Genomic DNA, 27,068 nt, shown 5'->3' with positions numbered 1-27,068 from the left:
TGAAACCACACAGTGAGATTAAGTACAGAAATGTATTAGTGCAAGCAATTTTTTTCAAACTGATGAATAACAGTGTGTTTGATAAAACTGTGCAAAATGTGCAAATTATGTGAAGCATAAAACTAGCAAAATCCTGGGGAGGTAGATATACAGGGTGTCCAAAAAGTCTTTCCCTGATTACATAAATTGATAACTCAGGCTAGAAGTAAGATACAAATATGAAACTGGTGTCTAATTGTTTACAAACTATCAAAGTTTTTTTCACACATCAGTAAACTTCCACATGCGCACCCTTGGTAGCACATAGCACATCTAGGTGATATTCAATTTCCGTCCACACATTACCCAACATCACTGGAGGGATTGATTCAACGACTGTGGTTATCCGTTGCCGCAGGGTTTCAAGATCTGGTACACGTGTTCGGTAGACCTTGTCCTTGACATAACCCCATATAAAGAAGTCTAATGGGGTTATGTCAGGAGAGCATGGAGGCCAAACCGTTGGCCCATCACGACCAATCCATCGCCCAGAGAAGGTCATATCAAGATAGGCACGGACGTCCAAACCCCAATGAGGCGGTGCACCGTCTTGCTGAAACAAGACACTGGAGTGATACTGAAGCAGCTGAGGAACAGCATACAGTTGCAATGTGTCCAGATACACTGCAGATGTGACGGTAGCCTCAGCGAAGAAGAATGGCCTGATAATTTGATCATGCAATAGCGCACACCAAAGATTCACCTTTGGACTGCCTCTAGTGCACTCCATGACCTCACCAGGAGGTTGTAAACCACAAATGCGCACATTACGTTGATTCACTACTCCACTGACAAAAAAGGTCACTTTGTTGGAAAAGGCAGTTCGTCTGAGATAACAATCATCGTCCTCAATATGTGATAGCATTTCGACCGCGAAGTCATATCGACATGTACTGTCATCGGGCAACAAGGTCTGAACAATTTGCACTTTGTATGCACGAAACAATAAACGTTTGTGTAAAATGTCATGGAGAGACCTTTTGGCATCTGTAATTCACGTGAGTCCCTGCGCACCGATTTCTTCGGACTGCTGAGGTTCTTGGTCGACCAGACCTCAGAAGGTCAGCAACCGATCCTGTGTTCTTGAACCTCTCATACCAGGTTTTAGTGCTCTTGACATCAGGTGGATTCCTTCCAAATGTTGTCTGGAAGTGTCTCTGCATTGTGGCTGGTGATCATGTCTCATGGTACCAAAGGACACACTGTGCCTTCTCCTGATTGGTTAACGTGGCTTCTTGGGCACTGCACCTCATACACTACTTACGTACTATGAACCTAAAACAGAAAAAAACTTCGATAATTGTAAACAATTCGATACAAGTTTCATATTTGTATCTTACTTCTAGCCTGAGTTATCAATTTATGTAATCAGGGAAAGAAATTTTGCACACCCTGTAGGACAGCTACATTGATGGCAAAACCTAATTTTCAAAGAAGTGCTATTTTTAATGAAAACTAAGTTGCTATGGAGTGGAACAGGCTTAATGTAGTGTTTGATAAACCTAAAGCAGTACGTATGATTATTCTGTGTGCTGTGAACACCTTTGTTATAGACTTTCATTTTAGATGTATACTAAAAAAGTTTACAGCAAAGCAAGTAAAACTGTGTTACACAGGACTGATCACTTAATTTATCGTATTAAAACTCCAAATATTTATGGGGATATCAGGAGCAATGTAAACAGATGGTTTGTGGGAATTCCTGGTTGGAATACTAGTAGTAAAGTACAGAGAACAGTACAAAGGATCTGATGCACAATTTATTGCTGAATGTGGAGATAAAACAAAATGTCTGTACATGATATGATAGCATACAGCAAACTTCAGGTGTCTAAGATACTCTCCTTGTGGGAGTTCAAATACACATTATCTTGTACTTGGGTTATTGATGATGAGTTGTCCACAGCTCCTTATGCCAGCTTTCCCTGTAGATAATAGATAAAATAGTCTGCTTGTAAATATAAAGGAGGTTATAAAAATGAAACATGAGTGGGCTGGTGAACCTGTTACCAAGCGTGTCAGTCTACAAGCTAAAATGTACGCACTTGAGACTGAATCAGAACGGGTAATCTGCAGAGGAAAGGGCGTGAAACAGTCTTCTGTTTAGGAATTAACCATCAATGACTACCAGCAATGTATGTTCAATTGTGAAGTTACAAAAATAGTACTGAATGTATTTCAATCAAAGGATCATGTAATTTCCACTGTTATACAGGAGAAGATAATTTTATCAGCACAAAATAGGTGAATACCTTATTTTGAATATAGGTGAACACCTTAAAAGTGGGACCTATGGCTTGAAAAATAATGGTAAAGATAACTGATTTTGTTGTGTATGTGTGGTAAATATAAAATGTGATTTGCTTGTGAAAAATGAAAAGAACCTAAAATATGAATTCTAATTGATACGTATGTCTTAACTTGGAATTTACTACCACCCATAAAACGTACAAATATTGAATGTGATGTGTAATTGTTTTTAGTGTGTGTGTGAAAAAATGTAAATCATGTGGATTGCTACTGAAGTGAATACGTAACTTGAAACCCCTATTGCCTGAAAATGTTAAAAAATTAAGTGTGACCTAATTGATGTAAGTGTTTGTGTGAAAATGTAAAGAAGTATGATTTGTAACTTATGTGAATTGAAACTGATGTGAATACCTTAGATTTGGATAACTACTACCTGAAAATATAAAAAAAGCATTATGTGGGATTTGTAACTGATTATAGTATACGAGGTGTGATTAAAAAAAGTAATGAATTTTTTAATTTTTCTGCCTTCATATATCCAATTTAAATTTTTTTGTCTTGTTGGTATACATGTTTCTGATGTATATTCATATTTTTAGCTGTTTTGAATATGTAGTTTATCGTTGACAGTCGAAAAGGTTACACTTGTTTCCATCTGATCAACAAATTTTTGCATTCAAAAAAGATAGATAGGAAAATTTGCAATAAATTTTGCTTGAAAAATGGAGAAAAGTGCACCACCACATTCAGAATGTTGACTGTTGCTTTTATCTAATCTGCTATGAGTAAGAAAAGAATTTATGAGTGGTATAAATGTTTCAAAGAGGGTTGAGAAGACATTGAAGATAATGACTCCCCTGGACGACCTAACACATCAATTACTGATGACGATGTGAAAGAAGTAAATGATGATGATCACTCAATCACTCTCAGAGAGGTTGATAATTATGCTTGCATACCCTTTGGCTCATGCTAAGCAATTTTTTCAGATTTTTTGTGTATGAAACAGGTAGCAGCAAAGTTTTTTCAGAGATTGTTGAATTTCCACCAAAACTGACAATGTGTGAAAATCACTCATAAATTGTTGTATGAAGTTTGATAATTGTCCAGAATTTCTAAAAAAGATTAAAAAAGCTGGTGAAACATGGCTATGATGTTGAAACAAATGCCCAGTTGTCCCAATGGAAACTGCCTGAACAGCTAAGACTAAAAAAATTGGACAAGTTTGATCACTTGTGAAGGTTCTCCTCCTCACTGCTTTCTTTGATTACAATGGGATAGAGCATACTTTTTTTTTTTTTGCTATAAGGCACTCCTCACTGCTTTCTTTGATTACAATGGGATTGAGCATACTTTTTTTTTTTTTTTTTTTTTTTTTTTTTTTTTTTTTTTTTTTTTTTTTTTTTTTTTTTAAAGGCAGAACTGTTGTGTAGTCTCAGCCCCTGTATTTGCTGTGCATGGACTTTGTGTGAAAATGCAAAACCATTAAATGTGATGTGTAAGTGATTTTAGTGTCAGTGTGAAAAATGTAACTAATATGAATTGTAACAAATGTGAATACCTGAGGGAGACAATCCACAACAGCTATAGTATGTACCTGTCAATATTTAAACTACAGACTTCATTAACACTCAGTGAGAGATGCATGAACCAATACAACAGCATTCACTCAGATGAATGCAAATCCACAAGGCTGGAAGACAGAGACCCAAAAAGCAAAGATATTTAAACTTCACTGCTTCAGAGAGAGGTTTTGACTAATTGTGTTTCCACACACTTGCGACCCCTCCCCTCCCATTGAAGAGTGGAGCTCCTGGAATGAATGGTTATTTCTCAATCTACATCTACATCCACACTCTGCAAACCACCATGAAGTGCATGGCAGACTGTACACCTCATTGTATCAGTTGTTAGGATTTCTTCCTGTTCATTGTGGAGTGCAGGAAGAAAGATTGTTTGAAGGCCTCTGTGTGTGCTGTAATTATTCTAATGCCTATGTGAGCAATATCTAAGGGTTGTAGTGCACCCATAGAATCATCATTTAAAGCCAGTTCTTTAAACTTTGTTAGCAGACTTTCTCAGAATAATTTATGTCTATCTTCAAGAGTTTACCAGTTTATTTTCTTCAGCACCTCTGTAACACTTTTCCATTGGTCAAACAAATCTGTTACTATTTGTGCTGCCCTTCTCTGTACATGTTCAATATTCCCTGTTAATCCTATTTGGAATGAGTCCCACACATTTGGGCAATATTCTAGAGTGACTCACACAACTGATTTGTAAGCAATCTCCTTTGTAGATTTACTGCACTTCCCCAGTATGCCAGCAATAAACTGAAGTCTACCACATGCTTTACCCACAAATAAGCCCATGTGATCATTCCATTTCATATCCTTAAATGCAGGTATTTGTGTGAGTTGGCCAAGTCCAACTGTGACTCATTGATATTGTAGTCATAGGATACTACACTTTTTGTTTTTTTGAAGTGCACAATTTTCAAAATCTGCACCACTTTGAAATCTTATCACAATCTGACTGAATATTTATTTGGCCTCTTTCAGACACCACTTCATTATAGATAAAAGCATTGTCTGCAAACAGTCCTCAATCCAGACCCAAATTTCACTTGACACCCCTTATAATCAAACTTTTGACAGTAAGCATTGGTGTGGTACTGAGTCAAATGCTTTTCAGAAATCAAGAAATACTGCATGTATCTGACTGCCTTGGTCCAAAGTTTTCAGTATATCATGTGAAAAAGTTATGAGTTGAGTTTCACATAATCAATGTTTTCGGAATCCTGTCTGGTTGTCATGAAAGGGGTCATTCTTTCCAAGATACTTCATTATGGTTGAGCTCAGAATATGTTCTGTGAATGTAAAACAAATCAGTGTTAAGGATATTGGGCTAAATTGTGAATCACTTCTACTACGCGTCTTATTGACATGTGTGACCTGTGCTTTCTTCCAGATACTGGGCATGGTTTCCTGTCTGAGGGATCCATGATAGTGTAGTGTGTACAAAACATGCATACTCGGATCATCAGACAGTCAATCAAACAAGTCATATTAATGAGTTTTTTTACAATAAGAAAATTACAATACTCAACTTTGACAATTATGCAGTTTTGTTGCAAGTGAAGGATGACATATGAAATAATCAATCTTCTTCAGTACAGACAGTCATAAGTCTGTGCTACACAGAGAATATAAGCAAAGTGACTAGAATTGACACTGCTATCCAAGTCACTAATCTTGAAGCTGTTATTCAACAGGGCTGCACCAGTCAGTCGTGGCACTTATGTCCTCTCCACATAGGGGCCTCTGCTGTTGTGTTATCATCCTGGAGTGACATTCCTGCCTCCCCCCCCCCCCCCCCTCAAAGTGATGGACCTTTGTTGTATAGGGAGCATGACAAAGGCAGGGGAGGCAGAAGTGCGGACACTGAGGGACCAGAAGCTGTGGCTGCAGGGGACATCAGACTTCTGATCATACCTTACCATACGGCCTTCCCTCTGGTGAAAATGTATCCCAGGAAATGCCCAGAAGGGTACTCATCCACCTCTTGGGGCCCGTACCAAGATGTAGAAGGCATCGGCTGCTGCAACATGAGCAGGCCCAACTCCATCAGCAGGACGAGAGGAGGCAGAGCAGGTGAAGGCTCCATCTCCACGGGGTTGTCCTGCGATGTCGTGATGACACTTTCTGGTAGCTGCTGTGCCTGCGTTGTCTTCGGGATCCATAAATCTGGGAGAAGATGTACCGAAGGATCACCATGCATATGACAGTGGCACATTTGATTGTGATGTCAGTACTGCAATCCATCTGGGCCTGAAATGAGATACATGCACACATCAAGTTGAAGAAGGATCCCACCTCATGCCCACTGTCTGCTGCCACTACAAAACTCTGAAAAACACAATATCATGTGGCATGAAGTGATGCTTGTGGCCTTCCTTTGGCGCCAGATGCTGAGAAGTGTGGAGCAGGTGGAGCAGTGTCCGATAGTGGTTGACGTGAAGCAATTCCGCCGGTGATGGTCCATCTCGTGGATGCAAACCATAGGAGGTGAGAAACAGTTACAATGCTTGATCCCTGGTGTGTGCGGTGCAAAGTTTGGCCATCTGCTGCTTGGAGGTTGTAACAAAATGATCCACTTCGCTGTCTGACTGTGGATGGAATGGTGCACAAGTTAGATGCTGTATGCCATTGCATTCACTGAATGTTTCAAATTTATTTGACATGAACGGAGGGCCATTGTCTGACACTATGACTTCTGGCAAAAAATAAAGGACAATGCCTAAACTGTATTATGTGAAGTCATTGAGTTCATGGGCACAGCAATAGGAAACTTGCTATAAGAGTCTAACACAATCAACCAATGAGTGTTCTAAAAAGATCCCGCAAAGTCTATGTGCACACGTTACCATGGCGATTGGGAATTAGGCCTAGCAGAGAATTTTTGTGGCAGAATGGACTGATTTTCCACACATGCTTGACACTGTGACACATCTGTTCTATCTGGTTGTCCAAGCCCTGCCAAGTGCAGTGCTGACGTACTAACTTTTTCGTACAAACCATCCACCAGTGTCATTGGTGGAGTAATTGCAACACTTCTTTTTGTGAACCTTTGGGAATCAACACATGTGGCTGTCTACTATCATTTTGAATGAGAAACACACCTTGCCATACAGTGAGGCTAAGCTAATGTACGAAGTGTCAGTACACTATAGAGTTTATTATGCTATGCAATGAGCAAGGCCAAGATTACAAATGTATTGTAGCGAAGTGTTCAAATCTGCATCTGCTTCCATGGCCTGTGCAATTTTCCTATGTTCAGTGGAGAGGATTGAAGCAATTCAGAATCCTAAGCATTAATGTGACAACAAGATGCAGCAGAAGCATCAAAGTATGTATCAGGGCCAATTGGAAGAAGTGAAAGTGTGCCCATGCTACATGTTGAGCTGTTGGAAAATACGCAATCTCATACTGGTATTGAGACAACAACAAAACCCGTTTTTGCTTTTTTTTCGGCAGTTCATACAGGAACCGGCATAAGATGATGAAACAAGGGCTGCAACTGCTTGTGACCCGTTACTAAGTAGAATTTTCTGCCACACAAATAGTGGTGGAATTTAGTGACACCATACACAATGGTCATTGCTTCTTTCTCTATTTGTGAATAGTTACACAGAGCTTTGGACAACACTTTTGGTGCAAAAACATAGGCCTGTGGGAGCAAAACAAGTGAACTTGCCCACTGACTAGCTTGTATGGGCACAATAGGTCTGCTTCTTGCAATTCTTTAAGTTCAGCAGCAACTTTGTCCCATAATGCTATGGGAACATTTCTGGCCTGGCAAAATATCAGCTGAGAATTGTGTTTCATAGTAATATGTGCAAAAAATTGTTAGCCTTGCCTAAAACTTCAGAGAAGAAGTTCAGGAATTCATTCAGCAAGCTAGCTACACTGTCTTTGGCATTGAATGCAGTCACTGACAACACATTGTCCTGAATTTGAAAGCCTGAAATCCAAACAAATCAAATGAATCAAGGCAAAATATGTCCTCAAAATCATGTGACAGTAGCACAATGAAAGGTACAGTTTGCTTATGGAAGCAATACATGGTAGGCAAAGAACATAACGGGAATGTCTTGTCCATTATAAGCTGTCAGGTGCATTCAAGTTTTAGACAGACATGGGGAGCCTAACAGTTCATATATTTCATGTTTCAGGAATGTAACAGAGGTACCCATGTCCAACTGAAATTTCACACATTTTCCACTAAGATGCAAATGAACAAAAAGTTTGTATGACTGGCATAGAACTGAAGAAACTGTTCACTTGCTAGGTTTGCAATGCCTGCAGCAGGCTTTCAATAGACTGCATTGATTACATGAGCCTTGTGATTAGATTTTTGTGAGTGGGCAGAATTCCTAAATTTGTTCCTTTGCAAACATACGGATTGTACATGACATCTCTTGCCACAAACACTGTGCTTGTCTGGACAGGCAGTCTTGGCGATTGTGCTGTGAATAGCACTGAGGGCATGACTTAATTATGTTCACCTGCTGAAAGAACTGTTTATGCAGCTTGGCGCATGCTAGCTGTTGCTGCCTACTGGACCAGTCGTAAGCAAGGGATGACCCAACCCAACAAATTGGTGGCTGCTCAAATTTATTGCCAACACAACTGAATCATACTGATATAGAATTTGCACTATGTGCTGGAATGATGGATCTGACTGTTTCAAAATCTGTTATCTAAGTTTGACTTCAGTTACATTGTACATGATCGCATCATGCGACATAACATCTGAATAGAAAGCACCGCAAGCACATCTGAATTTGCATTTCCTCGTCATACTCTGAAAATTTGTTACCCACTTGTGATAAGTTTTGTTTGACCTTTTCTTACAATGAAAGAATTGATACCTAGTTGCCACTACATTCACCTGCTGGTCATAATAGTTAGTTAGCAAATCTACAACCTGGTCATAGGAAAGTTCACTCAGAGTGGCATTAGGGAACAATTTCTGAATGAGGCAAAAGACTATGCTCCCTACCATTGACAAAAAGTAATGTAGCCTCACAGTACCTGACACTTTGTGAGCAGTGATGTGGGCTTCATACTGTTGCAGCCACTCAAGCCATTTTTCTACTTTGTCATTAAACTGGCAAAAAAGTGGTATAGCACTTGGAGCTACAGTTGTTGCTTGTGGTGCTGTGTTAGATATTTGGTTCACCAACAACTGCTGCACCATATTGAGAAGGGTAGCAATCTGCTGCATCTGAAACTGAAACATATGTGTTAGCTGCAGTGCATCTATCGCTTGCTACAAAGGTGCCGGAGCAGGGGGTGGGAGAGGTATGTTGCTCATTGTGGAATAGGTAAATGTGGCAAACAGGCAATGCAAGCAAAAAAATATGCACACAAGCAAAGAAAATTTCTGCAACTCACCTGAAAACACAGAATAGAAAAAACACTACAAGAGTCACTGTTAAAATATGTTAACACACCCATGCAAAGAAAAGACAAGGCAAATTTAGGTGTCAGCAAAACAGAAAAGCCCATGACAAACCAGATTTGTGGCAGCCAGGCTCTGGGTTGTTGCTGTGGTATTTGTTCAGCCTTGTCTACTCAGATCGCTAGACAAGCAAAGAAGTTGTATTAATGAGTTTTATTACAATGAGAAAATTACAACACTTAACTTTGACAATTACACATATTTGTCACAAGCAAAGTGTGACATATGAAAAAATCAATCTGCTTCAGTATAGACAGTTCCAAGTCTGTGCTACATAGAGATTACAAGCAAAGTGACTAGAGTTGACACTGCTATCTGAATCACTAACCTTGAAGCTTTTATTGAACTGGGCCACGCCAGTTGGTTGTGATGCTTATGTTATCTCCACAAAGGGGCTGCTGCCATCGTGTTGTCATCCTGGAGAGAGGTCCAGTCAACGTACGATTGGCTGACTTCTTCACACAGACTACTCTTCCCTGCCATTCCTGACTGGGATGCCGACGCTTGACTTTATACTATAACAGATATGTTATAGTTGGAAGAGGGGCTAACTCAGCTGCTAATTCAGTATAGAAGCTGACAGGAATTCCATCGGGCCCTGGAGCTTTGTTCAGTTTTAACAATTCCAGCTTTCTCAATACCCATGACACTGATACTGATTTCACTCGTCTATTAAGTGGTACGAGAATTAAATTGGGACAGTTCTCCTGCTGAGTTTTCCTGTGTAAAGGAACATTTGAAAACAGAGATGAGCATTTCAGCTTTTGCTCTGTTACTTTCAGTTTCAGTTTCTGTCTGATTCGCTAAGGACTGGACACTAACTTTGGCGCCACCAATAGTCTCTACATTCCACCAGAATTGTTTTGGATTTTGTTAAAGATAGTTTAACAATATTCTGCTTCACATATTGCTCTCCTGACATCTAAATGTGTTTCATTCAGCAACTCTCTATCTGTAGTCCTATGCTTTGTTTTACACATATTAGGGAGAAATCTCTGTTTCTTCAAAAATTTCTTTACAGTGACTGTATATCAAGGATAGTCTCTCTCATTCTGAACTGCTCTATTACATACATATGTATCCAGTGAGTGAGCAACTTTCTTTTAAACCTGAGCCATAGCTTCTCTACATGCTCCTTCCCTGTGCTGAAAGTTTCAAGGTAAGAGCTATGATGCACTGACTTTTTATCTAGTTTACTGAACATATACATCTTTCTGTTTGTTTTCATTGTCCTTTGTACTCTGTAAATCATTGTTGCCACAACCACATCATGGTAACTGATTTCAGTTTTGCTATGGGCAAGATGTCTTATCATTCCCACCACAACTAACAAAACAATAATTTTCTCAATTGATTGTCTGGTGATTAAAATCTTTGCCTATGATTACACTTTGATTGGAAAGCTTCCATGCAAACTGAGGTTTCCTCTGAACTTTTTGGTTACATCAGGAGATGAGTCTGGTAGGTGATAGGAGGATCCAGTTACCATTTTATGCCCATCCTTGATACTGAGTCTTGCCCAATCAATCTTATATTCAGTTTCAGTTTCATTTTCTATCTTAGTGGATTTGAATTTATTGTCTACTGTGACAAATATACCATCTCCATTTCTGATCAGCCTATCCTTTTGACATACAATTAAATTTTCCTCAAAAATCTCACCGATATTAGTTTCAGAATTCAACCAGCTTTCTGTACCAAGTATTACGTGAGCTTCACTGCTTTTCAAGAACACTTTGAACTCTGGAACTTTGTTGCAGATGCTTTGGTAGTTAACCACTAGGATTGTAGTATTCTCATCTTTAGGAGGCATTCCTTTCACTCTTACACTGATACATCTAAGTTCCATGACTATCATTACCTAGATTGTCTGGACAGTCGTTTAATAATAATAATAATAATAATAAACTCTTCTGTGCACCCCACACACAGTCATCTACCTGGGTAAACAGCCTGTAATCTGACCTATTTAGGGGGACCCTACAAATCTTGATCCTATAGTGCAAGTCCAGAAAGTTGCAGCCCAGCTTGTCGCTAAACCTCTGAGGTCTTTGGTTCAGTCCTTCCACTCAACTCAAAACTGAAGGGCCACGATCAGTTCTGGGGACAATGTTGCAAATTGTGAGCTTTGTTGAAACTCCATTTTCAACCTTCTCTGCCAGTCACTGGAATGATCCAATTAGGAGTTCAGAGTCCAACATGTGCCACAATATGCAGCTGTTCACTCAATGGCAGCCCCTACAATATGTTCAGTGAGGCCCCCAGGCATACACACTGACTGCACATGGTGTCCTTTTCTGTCTCTTACTGCCATTTCTTGAAGGGTACCATCATTTGGTGTATGTTTGAATTGCCAATGATTTATAGACCACTACCCTTTTGCATTTGCTTCCTCTTGACACTGGATAAAACGGGTTTCCCCAAAACTGGTGAAGTGATTTCCACTGGCTCAGTTTCAGTGTCAGTGAAAGGCAGCCCTTTAAACTTGTTGACTAAGGGGGTTGGTATAACACACTGAGTCCTCCGTGGCACCCATCCACCCTGCACAGGACACCTACATCAACCAGTGAAATGCCACTCACAGTCAAGTGGATGAGTAATAACAGATCCTGTACATTCTGCAGAGGAGACAGGACCCACAGGAGTGGATAGTACCTAGGATATCTTTGGTACCAGTACCACAGGTATGGTTGACTCTCGGCAGCTCTTTCAATACACTGATTCACAGCAGCAGCAACATTTCACAGCAGTCAGGGAGATTTCCAGCTGTTAATGAATGTCAACCAACTCATCCTATTTTCATGAACAGCATTCACAGTGGGGCTGACTTTTGGCTGGTCTAATGTGTTATAGGACAGTGAACAAATAACTTTAAACTAATCATGCTAATTATGTTGAGCTAAAAATTAGTAATTCCCTATAAGAACTGCAGCAAATACACAAAATGAGACTTTTAATAAGGCAACAGAAAAACCACTGGTAAAAATATTCTAAGTTTCTAAAACTTTTTGAGGTTAATTGTAGTCAATAACTATTTACACTATTCAGGTGAAGCTTACATAATTTTAGAAAATGGTGTGCTACTGGCAATACTTTTCTGAACAGGATGCTGTTTTTATGCATTTTGTGTGAAGCTGGCTTATATTATTTTAAAAATAAAAATAGTCTCCTGGATTGAACATGTCATTGGCATGTACAAAATAATTCCTTGTTTTGTTAGTGTTTTTCTAATTTCTTACCAACATGTCATAAAAAAGCTTGTGATGACATGATTGTGATGCCATTGATAAAGTGTGATGATGAAATTGAAAGGGGCTGTTGCTTTTGATGTCGTGTATTCAAGGACGTTTAAGTGCAAAGTGACCCAGATAGTTGGTAGCTATACTATTGTCCACCAACATCAGACATGTCATATTATAAGGGAGTACATGATATATGAACATAAAAACAAGCTTGAATGTTGTACGTATGTTGAGTGACTATAAAAATCTTGTCTTAACACAAAAATGACCTGACTATCTTACATTTAGTAGTGCTGAAAAATCAGGACATTTAATGCTGCAGTGTTATTCACTGATGAGTTAAGTGAAGTATGGAACTTTCATATAAGTGAAGGGAACATGGAATATGTCAAGTTTACATAAGTAGATTCCACAGTTACTTTGCTTTATGATATTAGAATAATGGAAAATACTAAAAACTGATTATTATATTCAGTTTTGTTATTAAGTTAATCATAATTTTAAAATGAGAGAATAACCTCTGCTGACAGAATATCCAGTGTTCTCATAATAATGTTTGATTTGTGGGGTGCTCAACTACGCGGTCAACAGTGCCCGTACAAAGTCCCAAACTTTACAAGTCCAATTTTTGTGCAATAAAATCTAGCCACTGTCACAAGTGATGATGATAATGATGAAATCTGGGATCCTGTGATCCAGAGGCAGCAACGCTAGCCACTAGACCACGAGCTGCGGACCCGGTATTATCATCATCATCATCATCATCATCATCATCATCATTATATCAATACTCTATCAGCTACCTCAAGTGCTCCCATGTCTTCCTTGTTGCTTATATTGTTATCATGGTAGATATATTGTAAGAATTCTGAGAGACTGCAATTGCTCTGAATACTGATAGGTGTTGTGTCAATGTACTGCAGCACAGATTAGAATATTTGGAAATTCTTTCATTTCTTGTTTTTAAACAAATTGCAGAACAGCTTATCCTTCTTAAGTTTGAACAAGTGAAACATGTGTTATAATTTACTGGGTCCACCAAATCTGCAGCCAGTTTATCTGTGTAGATGCTGAATATTATTTGCAGCATCTACTGTATTTGCTATTTCTTAGAGCACAGTTGGTTTCAAAAGGTACAAGTTATTTATTTATTCAGACTGCGATTGCTGTTTAAAGCAGTAATGGATATTTCCTTCAGCTACAGGGTGAAGTACACCTTGAGCACTTACAATACTTTATAATTCTGTGCACTTAAAATTAATGCACTGTAATTTTATTTATATTTCATAAGCTTTTAAACTGTAATGATTAATATAATTGGATATAAAAGCAACATTCAGTAATTAGTTAATTATAGACATACATATATTTGTTGTTGTCTTCAATCTGAAACTTATAAATAATAATCTGTGTAGTGTACAGTGTGTCAAGTGATTTATTTTTATTTTCAAGTATTTAGTCTGTGTTGCCCTCCCCCCCCCCCATGAACCCTGCCGTTGGTGGGGAGGCTTGCGTGCCTCAGCAATACAGATAGCCGTACCGTAGGTGCAACCACAACGGAGGGGTATCTGTTGAGAGGCCAGACAAACGTGTGGTTCCTGAAGAGGGGCAGCAGCCTTTTCAGTAGTTGCAGGGGCAACAGTCTGGATGATTGACTGATCTGGCCTTGTAACAATAACCAAAACAACCTTGCTGTGCTGGCACTGGGAACGGCTGAAAGCAAGGGGAAACTACAGCCGTAATTTTTCCCGAGGGCATGCAGCTTTACTGTATGATTAAATGATGATGGCGTCCTCTTGGGTAAAATATTCCGGAGGTAAAATAGTCCCCCATTCGGATCTCTGGGCGGGGACTACTCAAGAGGATGTCATTATCAGGAGAAAGAAAACTGGCATTCTACAGATCGGAGCGTGGAATGTTAGATCCCTTAATTGGGCAGGTAGTTCAGAAAATTTAAAAAGGGAAATGGATAGGTTAAAGTTAAATATAGTGGGAATTAGTGAAGTTCGGTGGCAGGAGGAAGAAGACTTCTGGTCAGGTGACTACAGGCTTATAAACACAAAATCAAATAGGGGTAATGCAGGAGTAGGTGTAATAATGAATAGGAAAATAAGCATGCGGGTAAGCTACTACAAACAACGTAGTGAACGCATTATTGTGGCCAAGATAGATACGAAGCCCGCACCTACTACAGTAGTACAAGTTTATATGCCAACTAGCTCTGCAGATGACGAAGAACTTGAAGAAGTGTATGATAAAATAAAAGAAATTATTCAGATAGTGAAGGGTGACGAAAATTTAATAGTCATGGGTGACTGGAATTCGGTAGTAGGAAAAGGGAGAGAAGGAAACATAGTAGGTGAATATGGACTGGGGCAAAGAAATGAGAGAGGAAGCCGCCTGGTAGAATTTTGCACAGAGCACAACTTAATCATAGGTAACACTTGGTTCAAGAATCATAAAAGAAGGCTTTATACATGGAAGAAGCCTGGAGATACTGACAGGTTTCAGATAGATTATATAATGGTACGACAGAGATTTAGGAACCAGGTTTTAAATTGTAAGACATTTCCAGGGGCAGATGTGGACTCTGACCACAATCTATTGCTTATGAACTGTAGATTAAAACTGAACAAAATGCAAAAAGGTGGGAATTTAAGGAGATGGGACCTGGCTAAACTAAAACAACCAGAGGTTGTACGGAGTTTCAAGGAGAGCATAAGGGAGCAATTGACAGGACTGGGGGAAACAAATACAATAGAAGAAGAATGGGTAGCTTTGAGGGATGAAGTAGTGAAGGCAGCAGAGGATCAAGTAGGTAAAAAGACGAGGGATAGTAGAAATCCTTGGGTAACAGAGGAAATATTAAATTTAACTGATGAAACGAGAAAATGTAAAAATGCAGTAAATGAAGCAGGCAAAAAGGAATACAAACGTCTCAAAAATGAGATCGACAGGAAGTGCAAAATGGCTAAGCAGGGATGGCTAGAGGACAAACGTAAGGATGTAGAGGCTTATCTCACTAGGGATTAGATAGATACTGCCTACAGGAAAATTAAAGAGACCTTTGGAGAAAAGAGGACCACTTGTATGAATATCAAGTGCTCAGATGGAAACCCAGTGCTAAGCAAAGAAGGGAAAGCAGAAAGGTGGAAGAAGTACATAGAGGGTCTATGTAAGGGCGATGTACTTGAGGACAATATTATGGAAGTGGAAGAGGATGTAGATGAAGATGAAATGGGAGATACGATACTGCGTGAAGAGTTTGACAGAGCACTGAAAGACCTGAGTCAAAATAAGGCTCCCAGAGTAGACAACATTCCATTGGAACTACTGACGGCCTTGGGAGAGCCAGTCCTGACAAAACTCTACCTCCTGGTGAGCAGGATGTATGAGACAGGCGAAATACCCTCAGACTTCATGAAGAATATAATAATTCCAATCCCAAAGAAAGCAGGTGCTGACAGATGTGAAAATTACTGAACTATCAGTTTAATAATTCACAGCTGCAAAATACTAACGCGAATTCTTTACAGACGAATGGAAAAACTAGTAGAAGCTGACCTCGGGGAAGATCAATTTGGATTCTGTAGAAATACTGGAACACGTGCGGCAATACTGACCCTACGACTTATCTTGGAAGCTAGATTAAGGAAGGACAAACCTACATTTCTAGCATTTGTAGACTTAGAGAAAGCTTTTGACAATGTTGACTGGAATACTCTCTTTCAAATTCTGAAGGTGGCAGGGGTAAAATACAGGGAGTGAAAGGCTATTTACAATTTGTACAGAAACCAGATGGCAGTTATAAGAGTCGAAGGACATGAAAGGGAAGCAGTGGTTGGGAAGGGAGTGAGACAGGGCTGTAGTCTCTCCCCGGTTTTATTCAATCTGTATATTGAGCAAGCAGTGAAGGAAACAAAAGAAAAAATCGGAGTAGGTATTAAAGCCCATGGAGAAAAAATAAAATCTTTTAGGTTCGCCGATGACATCGTAATTCTGTCAGAGGCAGCAAAGGACTTGGAAGAGCAGTTGAACGGAATGGATAGAGCCTTGAAAGGAAGATATAAGATGATCATCAACAAAAGCAAAACGAGGATAATGGAATGTAGTCGAATTAAGTCGGGTGATGCTGAGGGAATTATAGGGAATTAAATTAGGAAGTGAGACACTTAAAGTAGTAAAGGAGTTTTGCTATTTGGGGAACAAAACAACTGATGCTAGTCGAAGTAGAGAGGATATAAAATGTAGACTGGCAATGGGAAGGAAAGCGTTTCTGAAGATAAGAAATTTGTTAACATCGATTATAGATTTAAGTGTCAGGGAGTCATTTCTGAAAGTATTTGTATGGAGTGTAGCCATGTATGGAAGTGAATCATGGAGGATAAATAGTTTGGACAAGAAGAGAATAGAAGCTTTCGAAATGTGGTGCTACAGAAGAATGCTGAAGATTTGATGGGTAGATCACATAACTAATGAGGAAGTATTGAATAGGATTGGGGAGAAGAGATGTTTGTGGCAAAACTTGACGAGAAGAAGGGATCGGTTGGTAGGACATGTTCTGAGGTGTCAAGGGATCACCAATTTTGTATTGGAGGGCAGAGTGGACGGTAAAAATCGTAGAGGGAGACCTAGAGATCACTACACTAAGCACATTCAGAAGAATGTAGGTTGCAGTAGGTACTGGGAGATGAAGAAGCTTGCACAGGATAGAGTAGCATGGAGAGCTGCATCAAACCAGTCTCAGGACTGAAGACCACAACAACAACAGCAACAGTCTGTGTTGCAATGCTTCATAAGTGTAGATGTTGCTGTAGGGTGGTCAGACAGGGAATGATATGTATAGATTGTGGATTGGAATTCCACTGGGTGACTCAATGAGGCTCTCCCATGAAACTGTAGGCTGTTCAAACAGGACAAGATGGCCAGAATTGCTGAACAGGAAGCAAAGATTTGTGCCCTTTAAGCTAAACTTATATGAAGTGAAATGTGAACTAAATAGTTCGAGGAAGGGAAAAGTCCATGGGAACTATGTAAAGGTAACAAGTATTGGATGAAAGGGGAACCGATATTCAACTTCTTAATTAAATTTGAGTTTACAGAGTCTTATAAATTTGACTTGTTATCTGAAGTAGAAGAATGAGGATTCATTGAGCTGCAGGTAACAGTATGGTGTAACAGGCCTCTAACATAGAAACTAAGTGTAGGCCGGTAACAGAAGGGATTAGGGGGAAAAGGGTGTTGCTAGGTAGTAGCCATGAGAAGGGTATAGGCCAGATAGTACAGGACAAATTACAAACAAGGTACCAAGCCACAAGTGTGAAGCCAAGTGCTAGCTATATCCAGGTGAGAATCAGATGATCATAGTAGATGAAGCAGGAAGCAACCTTGCTGAAGAAAGAAGCTTCAACATTGGAGATGACCTGAATGGTATAGGAGAAGCAACTTCATGCACCAGTGAGAGTTTTGTGGAGGTCCTACAGTGCCGTGACCAGCCCTAGGTTAACATTGGTATGAGAAAGGTAAATACAAAGTTGAGCAGGCTGATACTGACTGAAATGAAGTTCCATATGAGTGCAGTGCCTTTTGTTTTACAATTGGGAGATGGGGATATACTAGACATGGCCTACACATGAATAAGGGGGGATGATGTTCTTGCGCAAAACGTACAGGTGGCCACTGTCACACAAAGGAAGATCTCTGTGGTTAGTGGTATCAGGGGGGTCCTTTCCTGGTTCAAACTACTAATCAGCCAGGCCTGTTGTGAAAGAAGCTAAAACAACAGAAGAGCCCCACAAAATTCTCAGTAATGCACAGAAATATAAGGTTATATTAATTCGTCTGTATATTAGAGGATCAAATAATAATGTGGAAGAATTTCTTGTGTGTTTGGAAAGCTTAGAGAGTTGTGAAAAGGAAGACATCTTGTGGCTATGTGAGCACCACATAACCATAGGATTACAGAAGTTAAATGTAAAAGATTATACTGTGGCACCCGAATTGTGTAGAAGTAAGATGGGAAAAGGAGGAGTTGCTATGTATATTAAGAGAGAACATAAATCAAAAGCTTTGAAACAAGTAGCTTTTGCAGTTATCAGCATACAGAAGTATGTGTTTGTGAATTAATACTGAAAACTAGTTCACTTTTAGTTATAACTCCCACCAGGAAATTTTGAGCTATTTATGAGGTGTATGGAATCCTTATTCTTGGCTGGCTCAGAGACTTTCTCTATTTAGGGCTATGTGTTGTGTTGTTATCATCACCATTTTACCATTGTCGACACACAAGTAGCCCAATGTGGCATCAGCTGAAAGGACTGGCAACTCGGCCAGCTGAACTTCCCCAGGTAATGACTTCCAGCCATCTATGCCGTACAGTCATTTCATATCATACACACAGCAACAGAAGACTTGGAAAATGTTCTTAAAGATATTATTGAATGGTTTTCTGTGAATACTCTCATTTTGAATTACAAAAAGACATAAATATTCAATTTTGCAAATATAGAGGTAATACATTGACAATATGTGTGTATTTTCATTCAATAATGGAATACGAAATAATGTTCTGTGGTAACCCATCTTTAAGAAAGAAAGTGTTCATTACTCAAAACCATAATGTAAGAATAATATGTGGTGGTCAACCACAGTCACATTGTAGACATCTATTTAAGGAGTTAGGAATTTTGTCTGCTACCTCACAGTGTATTTATTCCCTCAAGAAGTTTGCTGTAAATAACCCACTGCAGTTAAAAAGGAACAATGATGTACATAAATACAATACAGAAGGAAAAATCACATTCATTACACCACAGTAAGATTGTCTTTAGCACAGAAGGGGGTGCACAATGCTTTCACCAAAATTTTTGATCACATACGAAATAATATAAAATGTCTGACATAAAAGCAAAGCCGGCCGCGGTGGTCTCGCGGTTCTAGGCGCGCAGTCCGGAACCGTGAGACTGTTACGGTCGCAGGTTCGAATCCTGCCTCGGGCATGGCTGTGTGTGATGTCCTTAGGTTAGTTAGGTTTAAGTAGTTCTAAGTTCTAGGGGACGGATGACCATAGCAGTTGAGTCCCATAGTGATCAGAGCCATTTGAGCCATAAAAGCAAAGTTAAATTTAAAAACAAACTGAAAAATTTTGTCCTTGACAATTTCTTCTTTTCTGTAAAAAAAATTCTACTTCTGTAATGTTCAAAAGATGGTAGTTGGGAATTACTAACATTCTCACAAGTGCATAAAAAATATAAATGACCAGCCTGTAAGCATATTTGCCTATTGATGTATAATGTGAATGTAAAATGACTCACTCCACATCATTACAACTAATCACACAAATGATCTTTGATGAAACTCTCCATGCTAGTGTATCCTGTGGAAGCTTCTTCTTCTCTTAATAAAAAGTGCAACCTACAACCATTTAACTCTGCTTGCTGTATTGATGACTGGGTCTCCCTTACAGTTCCCACCCTTCCATGCACATGTGCGAACACGCGCGTGTGCTCACACACACACACACACACACACACACACACACACACACACACACACACAGATAAAAATTCACTTCATTACCAAACAAACAATTCCTTGTTGTCCGTCCCTAGTAGCTGAGTGCTCAGTGTGATGGAATGTGTTATGCCTAACGGTCCGGGTTCAAATCCCAGCTGGGTCGGAGATTTTATCTGATCAGGTACTGGGTGTTGTGTTGTCGTTATTATCGTCATTTCATCGCCATCGACACGCAAGTCACCGAAGTGGCGTCAATTCAAAAGGCTTGCACTAGGCGACCTGTCTACCCGACGGGAGGCCCTAACCACATGGCATTTCCATTTTTCCAATTACCTGTTGCCTCAGAATGTGTCTTATCAAGAGATTTCTTCTTTTAGTGAAGTTTTGCTTTCTTTTTTCCTCAGTCTAATTCAGTACCTTCTCATCAGTTATTTGGTCAGCATATATAATCTTCAGCATTATTGTTTTGCACTATATTTCAAAAGCTTCTACTGTCTTTTTGTCTGGACTGTTTGTTGTTCACAGTCCATTTCTGTACAAGACTACAGTCCACACAGATTCCTTCAGAAAAGACTTCTTAACACTTAAACTAATATTAAATGTTAATGAAGTCCTCTTTTCAGAAATGCTTTCCTTGCTATTGCCAATATGCATTTTATATCATCTCTACATCAACAACCACCAGTTATTTCACTGCTCAAACAGCAAAACTCACCTACTACTTTTAGTGTCTAATTTCCTAATCTAATTCCCTCAGCATCACCATTCTGTTACTCTTGTTTTATTAAGCATATCCAGAGGTAAGTTTTCCTGGGGTCATGGAGAGAAACAAAACACAATTTAGTGTAACAATTGATTGGAAGAGATACAGGAAGTGTTGAACTATTTTTCAACATATTTCCCGCCATAATTCAGACATTTGTCATACAATGGGATCACTTTTGTATCCCTATCTCATAGAATTCTGCTGCCTGGGATTGGAATCTCTATGTGACAACCATATATGCCTCACTGTCAGTATGAAAACTCTGCTTCCAACTGGACAGGATGTTCTTGAGGTTCCGGAAAGGACAGAAATCACTGGAGCAAAATCTGGGCTGTAGAGTGGATAATCTGACACCTCCCACCTAAACATTTGTAGGAGCTCTGTTGTCCATTAAGTTATGTGTGGTTGAGTGTTCTAATGCAACATGACAAGCATCCCATTCCACTTGTTCTAAGTGGCCTATAGCAATTTCTGCATTGTTTTGATGGAACATTCAACATTCACTGCCTCACCTCTGGTCAGGATTTTGATGAGGAGCACTCCTCATCTGTCCTAGAACATTTAACACAACAGTTTACATGTTTGCACAGTCTGACTGAATTTTCTCTTGCTGGGCTATGGTGCCAATACACTGATTGCTGCTTCATTTCCATGCATATTGTGTGCAACCCATGCCTCACCACCTGTCATGATCTAGTGCAGAAACTAATTTCTGGCACTATGTTCCTGCTGCAGAAAACTGAAAGCAGGTCCATGCACTTTGATCTGTGCTCTGGAGCCAGTTGCTTTGTCACCCACCTGGCGTTCTGGAACAACAGGTGCTACAAGAGAATTTCATGCAACAAGAAGTTGCACTTCTGTGGGAACTCACTACTGAGTACCATGACTGTGAAGCAACAATTCTCCATAATGCATTCTCACAAAGCTTGAAAAGGTCACCTGTAATCATGACTGGTCTGCTGCTGCACTGCTTATCATAAACATTTTGGCAACCCGCTGCAAAATCTCTGCACCAGCAATGCACCATCTGCTTGCTTATGACATTAGGTCCATAGACCTGCTAACTTATAATGAATATCAATTGGTGCTATGTTCTGTGCATTCAAAAACTTTTATTACCAACCACATTTCTCAGTGTGGGAGCTGGAATATGAACCTCCATTTTCAATCACTTCTACAGACCTACTGTGAGACCTTGGGAACTTCTGTTAAAACATGTGTCATGCCACATAATTGCTCTGTTGTGTATATTCAGTCATAATGTGCAACATATGATTTGCTAGCTGTGGTGTGAATGGGAAACTTTCTTTATGGACATGTCTTGTACTTTTGTTGGTGTTCATCTTATAACATTTATTTTAACATATTTTGTATACAATGACTGGTGCTTTAAACAAGTAGGTGGGGTTTCTGCTGAGAACCTTCTGTCTTCCAATGTAGCCTACTAGTCTTGGAATCCTGAAGAGACATTTCTACAGCTGGCGATCTTAAAAGCATTTTGGCAGCACGTAGGTGACCCATTCGTGGTGTGGCCTCATGGAGTAAAAATATTACCTACATTTCTTGAGCACCTACATTCCCTGTGTCTAAATAATCAGTGATGGAGGTGGAATAAAAGTGCCCATTATACTTTCCAGACATTTTGGTACCAATGAAGATAAATGGAATGCCGGAAAATAATGTCTACCAAAAGTCCAAACACACTGGTGCATATGCATATCTGCAGGCAGCAAATTGTCATCAGCATGCATAGCATGTATGTTTATTGTGCACTATGATTCAGATAGCACAACTCATTACTTATCCTGACAGACAGCTGCTGCTTCAACATATGAGAATACGTTTCATGCAGAATGACTATTTGAGGAAACAAACTCATTTTGCATTCCAATCAAAATGAGTTTGTACCAAACAACATTATGCAAAGTAGTGATCTCAACTATTACAGTCTTCTTGCCATACTTTGGACATAATTATTCAAGAATCAGAAAGAATATTTAACAGACATTACATCAGATATGTGTTCCATTTGCCTATAAGAAACTGAGGAACTTGTTAGATCCTATCACAGATGATCTCTGTCCCAGAAAAAAAATGACATGTTTAAAATTCCTTGGGGGATGTTGAATGTCATACACCAACAACCTGCATCATACAGTGTAATACAGGCATTTGTTTTGAATACTTCTTCATTAAAAATTAACAATACTTGAAAAGACAGATTGCCACTTACCTTAAGGAAGATGTATCACGTTGCAGACAGGCACAATTAACACTCTGCCACAGTGGTGTCGTGCACAAAAATAGTGGTCAGCAGCCAGTGACACCACAGTTGTGTCAAGTGCATGGTATTGCTCAGTGGTCGGTGACACCACAGTGGTGTTGTCAGCGTAGTATCACACAGTGGCCAACGACAGCACTTTAGTATGTTTTGCACTCTGTTGGTGCTTTGATTAGGTAACAATAAGTTACCTGTCAAAAAGTTTTTTTTTATAATATTTATGATGAATGAGCAGATGTCTTGTCTGTCATTCAGGATGACTTGGCCAATTGGGAAGAAGACATTGGACATCGAAAAAATGGAAGTGAAGCAGAATTGTCTGAAGATAGTGAAATATGTCCAAGAAGAATTCGGCAAACTCTATGGTTGCCAACTGATTCAGATGAATCAGATGAAGAAGACAGTGCACAGTGGTCAGACTTTGATTTACTGAAGACCAATAACAAATTTGAAGGGCCTCTAGGTTCAAACATATTTCCCAAAGATACACAGAACTTCAAGGATATTGTCGAATTATATATTGGGAATGATCTATTTGCATATATTAGCAATGAAACTAACAATTACCACAGTCAAAATTGTAATAGAAGAAAACTGGATAGAAGTATGCCAAATTTGTCGACGTTATGGGACCCAAACATTGAAAATGATTTGGGCTTGCTGTCCTTATGGGAATTGTAAAAAAACAAGGATTGACAATTATTGGTCAACAAATCCATTGATAGATACACCGATATTTCAAAAAATGATGTCCCACAACTGGTTCAGACAAATATTATCATTTTTACATTTTTCTGATAACAACAATAAACTGATCAATGTCAACCAGCTTTTCAATTCATAATTGATTTTTTTTTTGGTCGCAGCCTGCATCAATAAAAGAGAAACACAAACACACACACCACTCAGAGACTCACACAAGCAAGCACACCTCATGCATACATACCCAACAACTCTAACATCTCAGGCCAATCAAAATGAGGCCTCCACTGTTTCATTAAAAATTATTTTTAGTACATATTAAGCACTGGAAAGTCCAGGTTGGAATATCAACAATATGGAAATGAAATATTGCTGCTTACTGTAAAAATGACATGATGAGTTGCAGATAGGTATGATGAAAACACTGTTGCATATAAGCTTTTGGCCAAAACCTTCTTCAGATATGGGGAAAAAACCACACACACAATCACACAAGCAAGCACACCTCACCCACCCACCCACCCACCCACCCACCCACCCACCCACACACACACACACACACACACACACACACACGACCACTACATCCAGTCAGACTGCAACAGAAACGCGTTGAATGAGAGCAACAATCTGGAGCAGGGCAGAGAAGTGGGAGGGATAGCAGGGCATGGGTGGGGAAAGCAAAGCAAGCAGGGACTAGAGGTAGGAGGACAGTGCTGACAGGTGCAGCATCGGGAGGCTCTGGGGGAGGGAGAGGTGGGAAGAAACAGGGACCAGAAAGGAAAAGAGCAGAGAAGGAGAAAAGATCAGTGGGTCCCAGTGGTAGAGTGCAGGGCACAATGAGGATGAGGGGAAGTGAATTGTGAGGGCCTGACAGGATAGAGGAGATAGAAACATTTGGATGGAACATGGGGGGTCAGTTGGTTACCATGGGTTGAGACTGGGATGGTTTCAGGAATAGCAAATCTGTTGTAGGGATAACTCCCATTTGTGCAGTTCAGAAAAGCTGATGGTAGAGGAGAGGATCGAGATGAGTGGAGGTGAGTTGTGAGGAAGTGACAGGATGGAAGAGGTAGAAACATTTGGGTGGAAGGTGTGGGGACAGTAGGCTACCAAGGGTTGAGACTGGGATGGTTTTGGGGATAGAGAATCTGTTGTAAGGATAACTCCTATTTGTGCAGTTCAAAAAAGCAGATGGTGGAGAGGAGGATCCAGATGGCTCAGATCTTTTTAGTAAGTATGATTATTATACAGTACAAGATAAATGCTTATTAAGAATGAAAATTGCTTCCCATACTGCTAGTACATTTTATTTATATCTGGTTCTGTTGATTGCATTTGTACAAGTAGTGTACTAGCAATAAAAAGACAAGTCAAGTGAAATAATATATACTAATATATATAATGTATAATATAATGTATAAATATATATTTGAAAACTCTAAATATATTTCTGTAGTTAACGCTTTCCAGTATTTTTCTTCTGGATTACTCACCGAAAACACTTACACCAACCCAAAGCACTTCACTCTGTGGCTTGTATAGGAACAAAAATATCTATTCAAATTTTTGTCTCTTGTTTTGCAGTTCAGTATATCATAGTTAATTTGAAACTAACTTTCTTGAACAAAAAGTAACCAGATAAATAAAGAGAGTTTTTATTTGAGAATACAGTCATTTGTTGATTATTGTCCATTTCCCTGAAATTACAGAACATGTAATCTACTTACTTGTACTCTGCTCTCATAAAATAATTTTCAACGTATTCTTTCTTTTTTTACTCTTTTCATACTGTATACAACTAATCATCTTTTTCAGTTGAGCCTTTTGGTGATCCATTCACATTTCCTGTGTACATTCATATGTTGCTAATTATAATTTATATGTTATAATACTAAGCAATATTTTTGGTGTATCCTGTAATTTATCGTGTTTAATTCAAAGAATATTTGTAAAAGCAATATATATTTACTACTTCTCATTCTTCCTTTTGTTAAATGAAACATATGATATCCTAGTATTTCTATGTTTATCCCTTAGTGATTTTGATACACTTTTGAACATATAAATTATGTGTTTCTTGCAACTGTAGATGAGAGCAAGCTATACATCTAGATAATTTCATGACATTTGTTTGGCGTGTTTGTGGTATTTAATATATTTTTCCTTTAATACAACAGGACTGGAAAGCCAATAGAGCTGAAAAGAGATCGTATGCCAGGACCATGTGCATATACTCCTGTAAGTTTAAATATCTTCAAGAAAAAATACCCGCAGTACACCCTAATTGGTAGAAACTATCCACCTGGAGATAAAAGTAAAATTCCAGGTCCTCTTGCATATAACCCTATGTACAGAGTGCAAACAAATCCTCCTAGGTTTTCTTTTGGCATTAAACATTCGCCATATACAACTCCCATAATTTTGCCAAATGATGTTTAACAGTGGTTTATGCAATTGTTGATGTGAGTGTGTGAAATGTGTGTGTATTGTCTAATGTCTTTTATTGTGTTGTCTAAATAATGTCTTTTGTTTTTTAAAGAATTTTTTGAATAAATAATCATGAAAGAAATTTTAAATTTTAAATAATAGTAACAATAAGCACAGTTTATACTTAAAATATAAAATACCAAATGGTGGATAGGCACACAAAAGAAGATTTACAAGTCTGTAAATTTACAATTGATGGGCTCACATTATTTATCATTACTGATTTCTTAAATTACAAATTAACAAGTATGAGTGACCATTTAAAGTGAGAAAGGAAAGAACGGGAGAGTCCAGGAGAGTGCCTAGCCTCTGGAATGGGAGCATTGTGGAAAACAGGAAACACTAGAACAAAATGGAGATACAACATTGAAGACAAAAACAGAAGAATGGTGAGGGTCAACAGAGATGTTTACGTAGAGTGGAAAAATCTGGATGAAGCAGAGATACTGCAGCAGATGTAGTTGTTGGAGGAACAAAGAAGGTAGTTACTCACTCCACATTTACAAAGTTTCCCCAAATGACACATTTCTTACCCAGCATCAACTTGAACTGTTTGGGGAATATTTGCCCAATACCCCCCAATTACTGTTATCAGCAGTATTGTGATAAAGTAGCAATCACAGCTTCATTACTGAAACTTACTAACTTTATTTTAATTGGTTCAACATTGGGTGTTTGGTGAAACATTTTATATTGTACTAACTAAAAAAAACACTTATTTAGCCTTGTATCACAAACTTTATTATTATTGTATGAA

General features: G+C 39.0%; 1 protein-coding gene across 1 annotated transcript in view; it reads left to right on the top strand.

Annotated features, from left to right (window-relative positions):
* LOC126366002 (outer dense fiber protein 3-like protein 2) overlaps positions 1-26,393 on the top strand; it is a 58,771-nt gene extending 32,378 nt beyond the window's left edge. The window contains exon 4 of the mRNA XM_050008831.1: positions 26,002-26,393. Coding sequence (XP_049864788.1) covers positions 26,002-26,263 — 262 coding nt within the window. The 3' untranslated portion in view covers positions 26,264-26,393. The remainder of the gene's footprint in view (positions 1-26,001) is intronic.
* The last annotated feature ends 675 nt before the right edge of the window (positions 26,394-27,068 follow it).

Source organism: Schistocerca gregaria, chromosome 4 (genome assembly GCF_023897955.1).
Source record: "Schistocerca gregaria isolate iqSchGreg1 chromosome 4, iqSchGreg1.2, whole genome shotgun sequence".
NCBI lineage: Eukaryota > Metazoa > Arthropoda > Insecta > Orthoptera > Acrididae > Schistocerca > Schistocerca gregaria.
The sequence above is the reverse complement of the archived record's forward strand: the minus strand, read 5'-3'. Positions and strand labels throughout refer to the sequence as shown.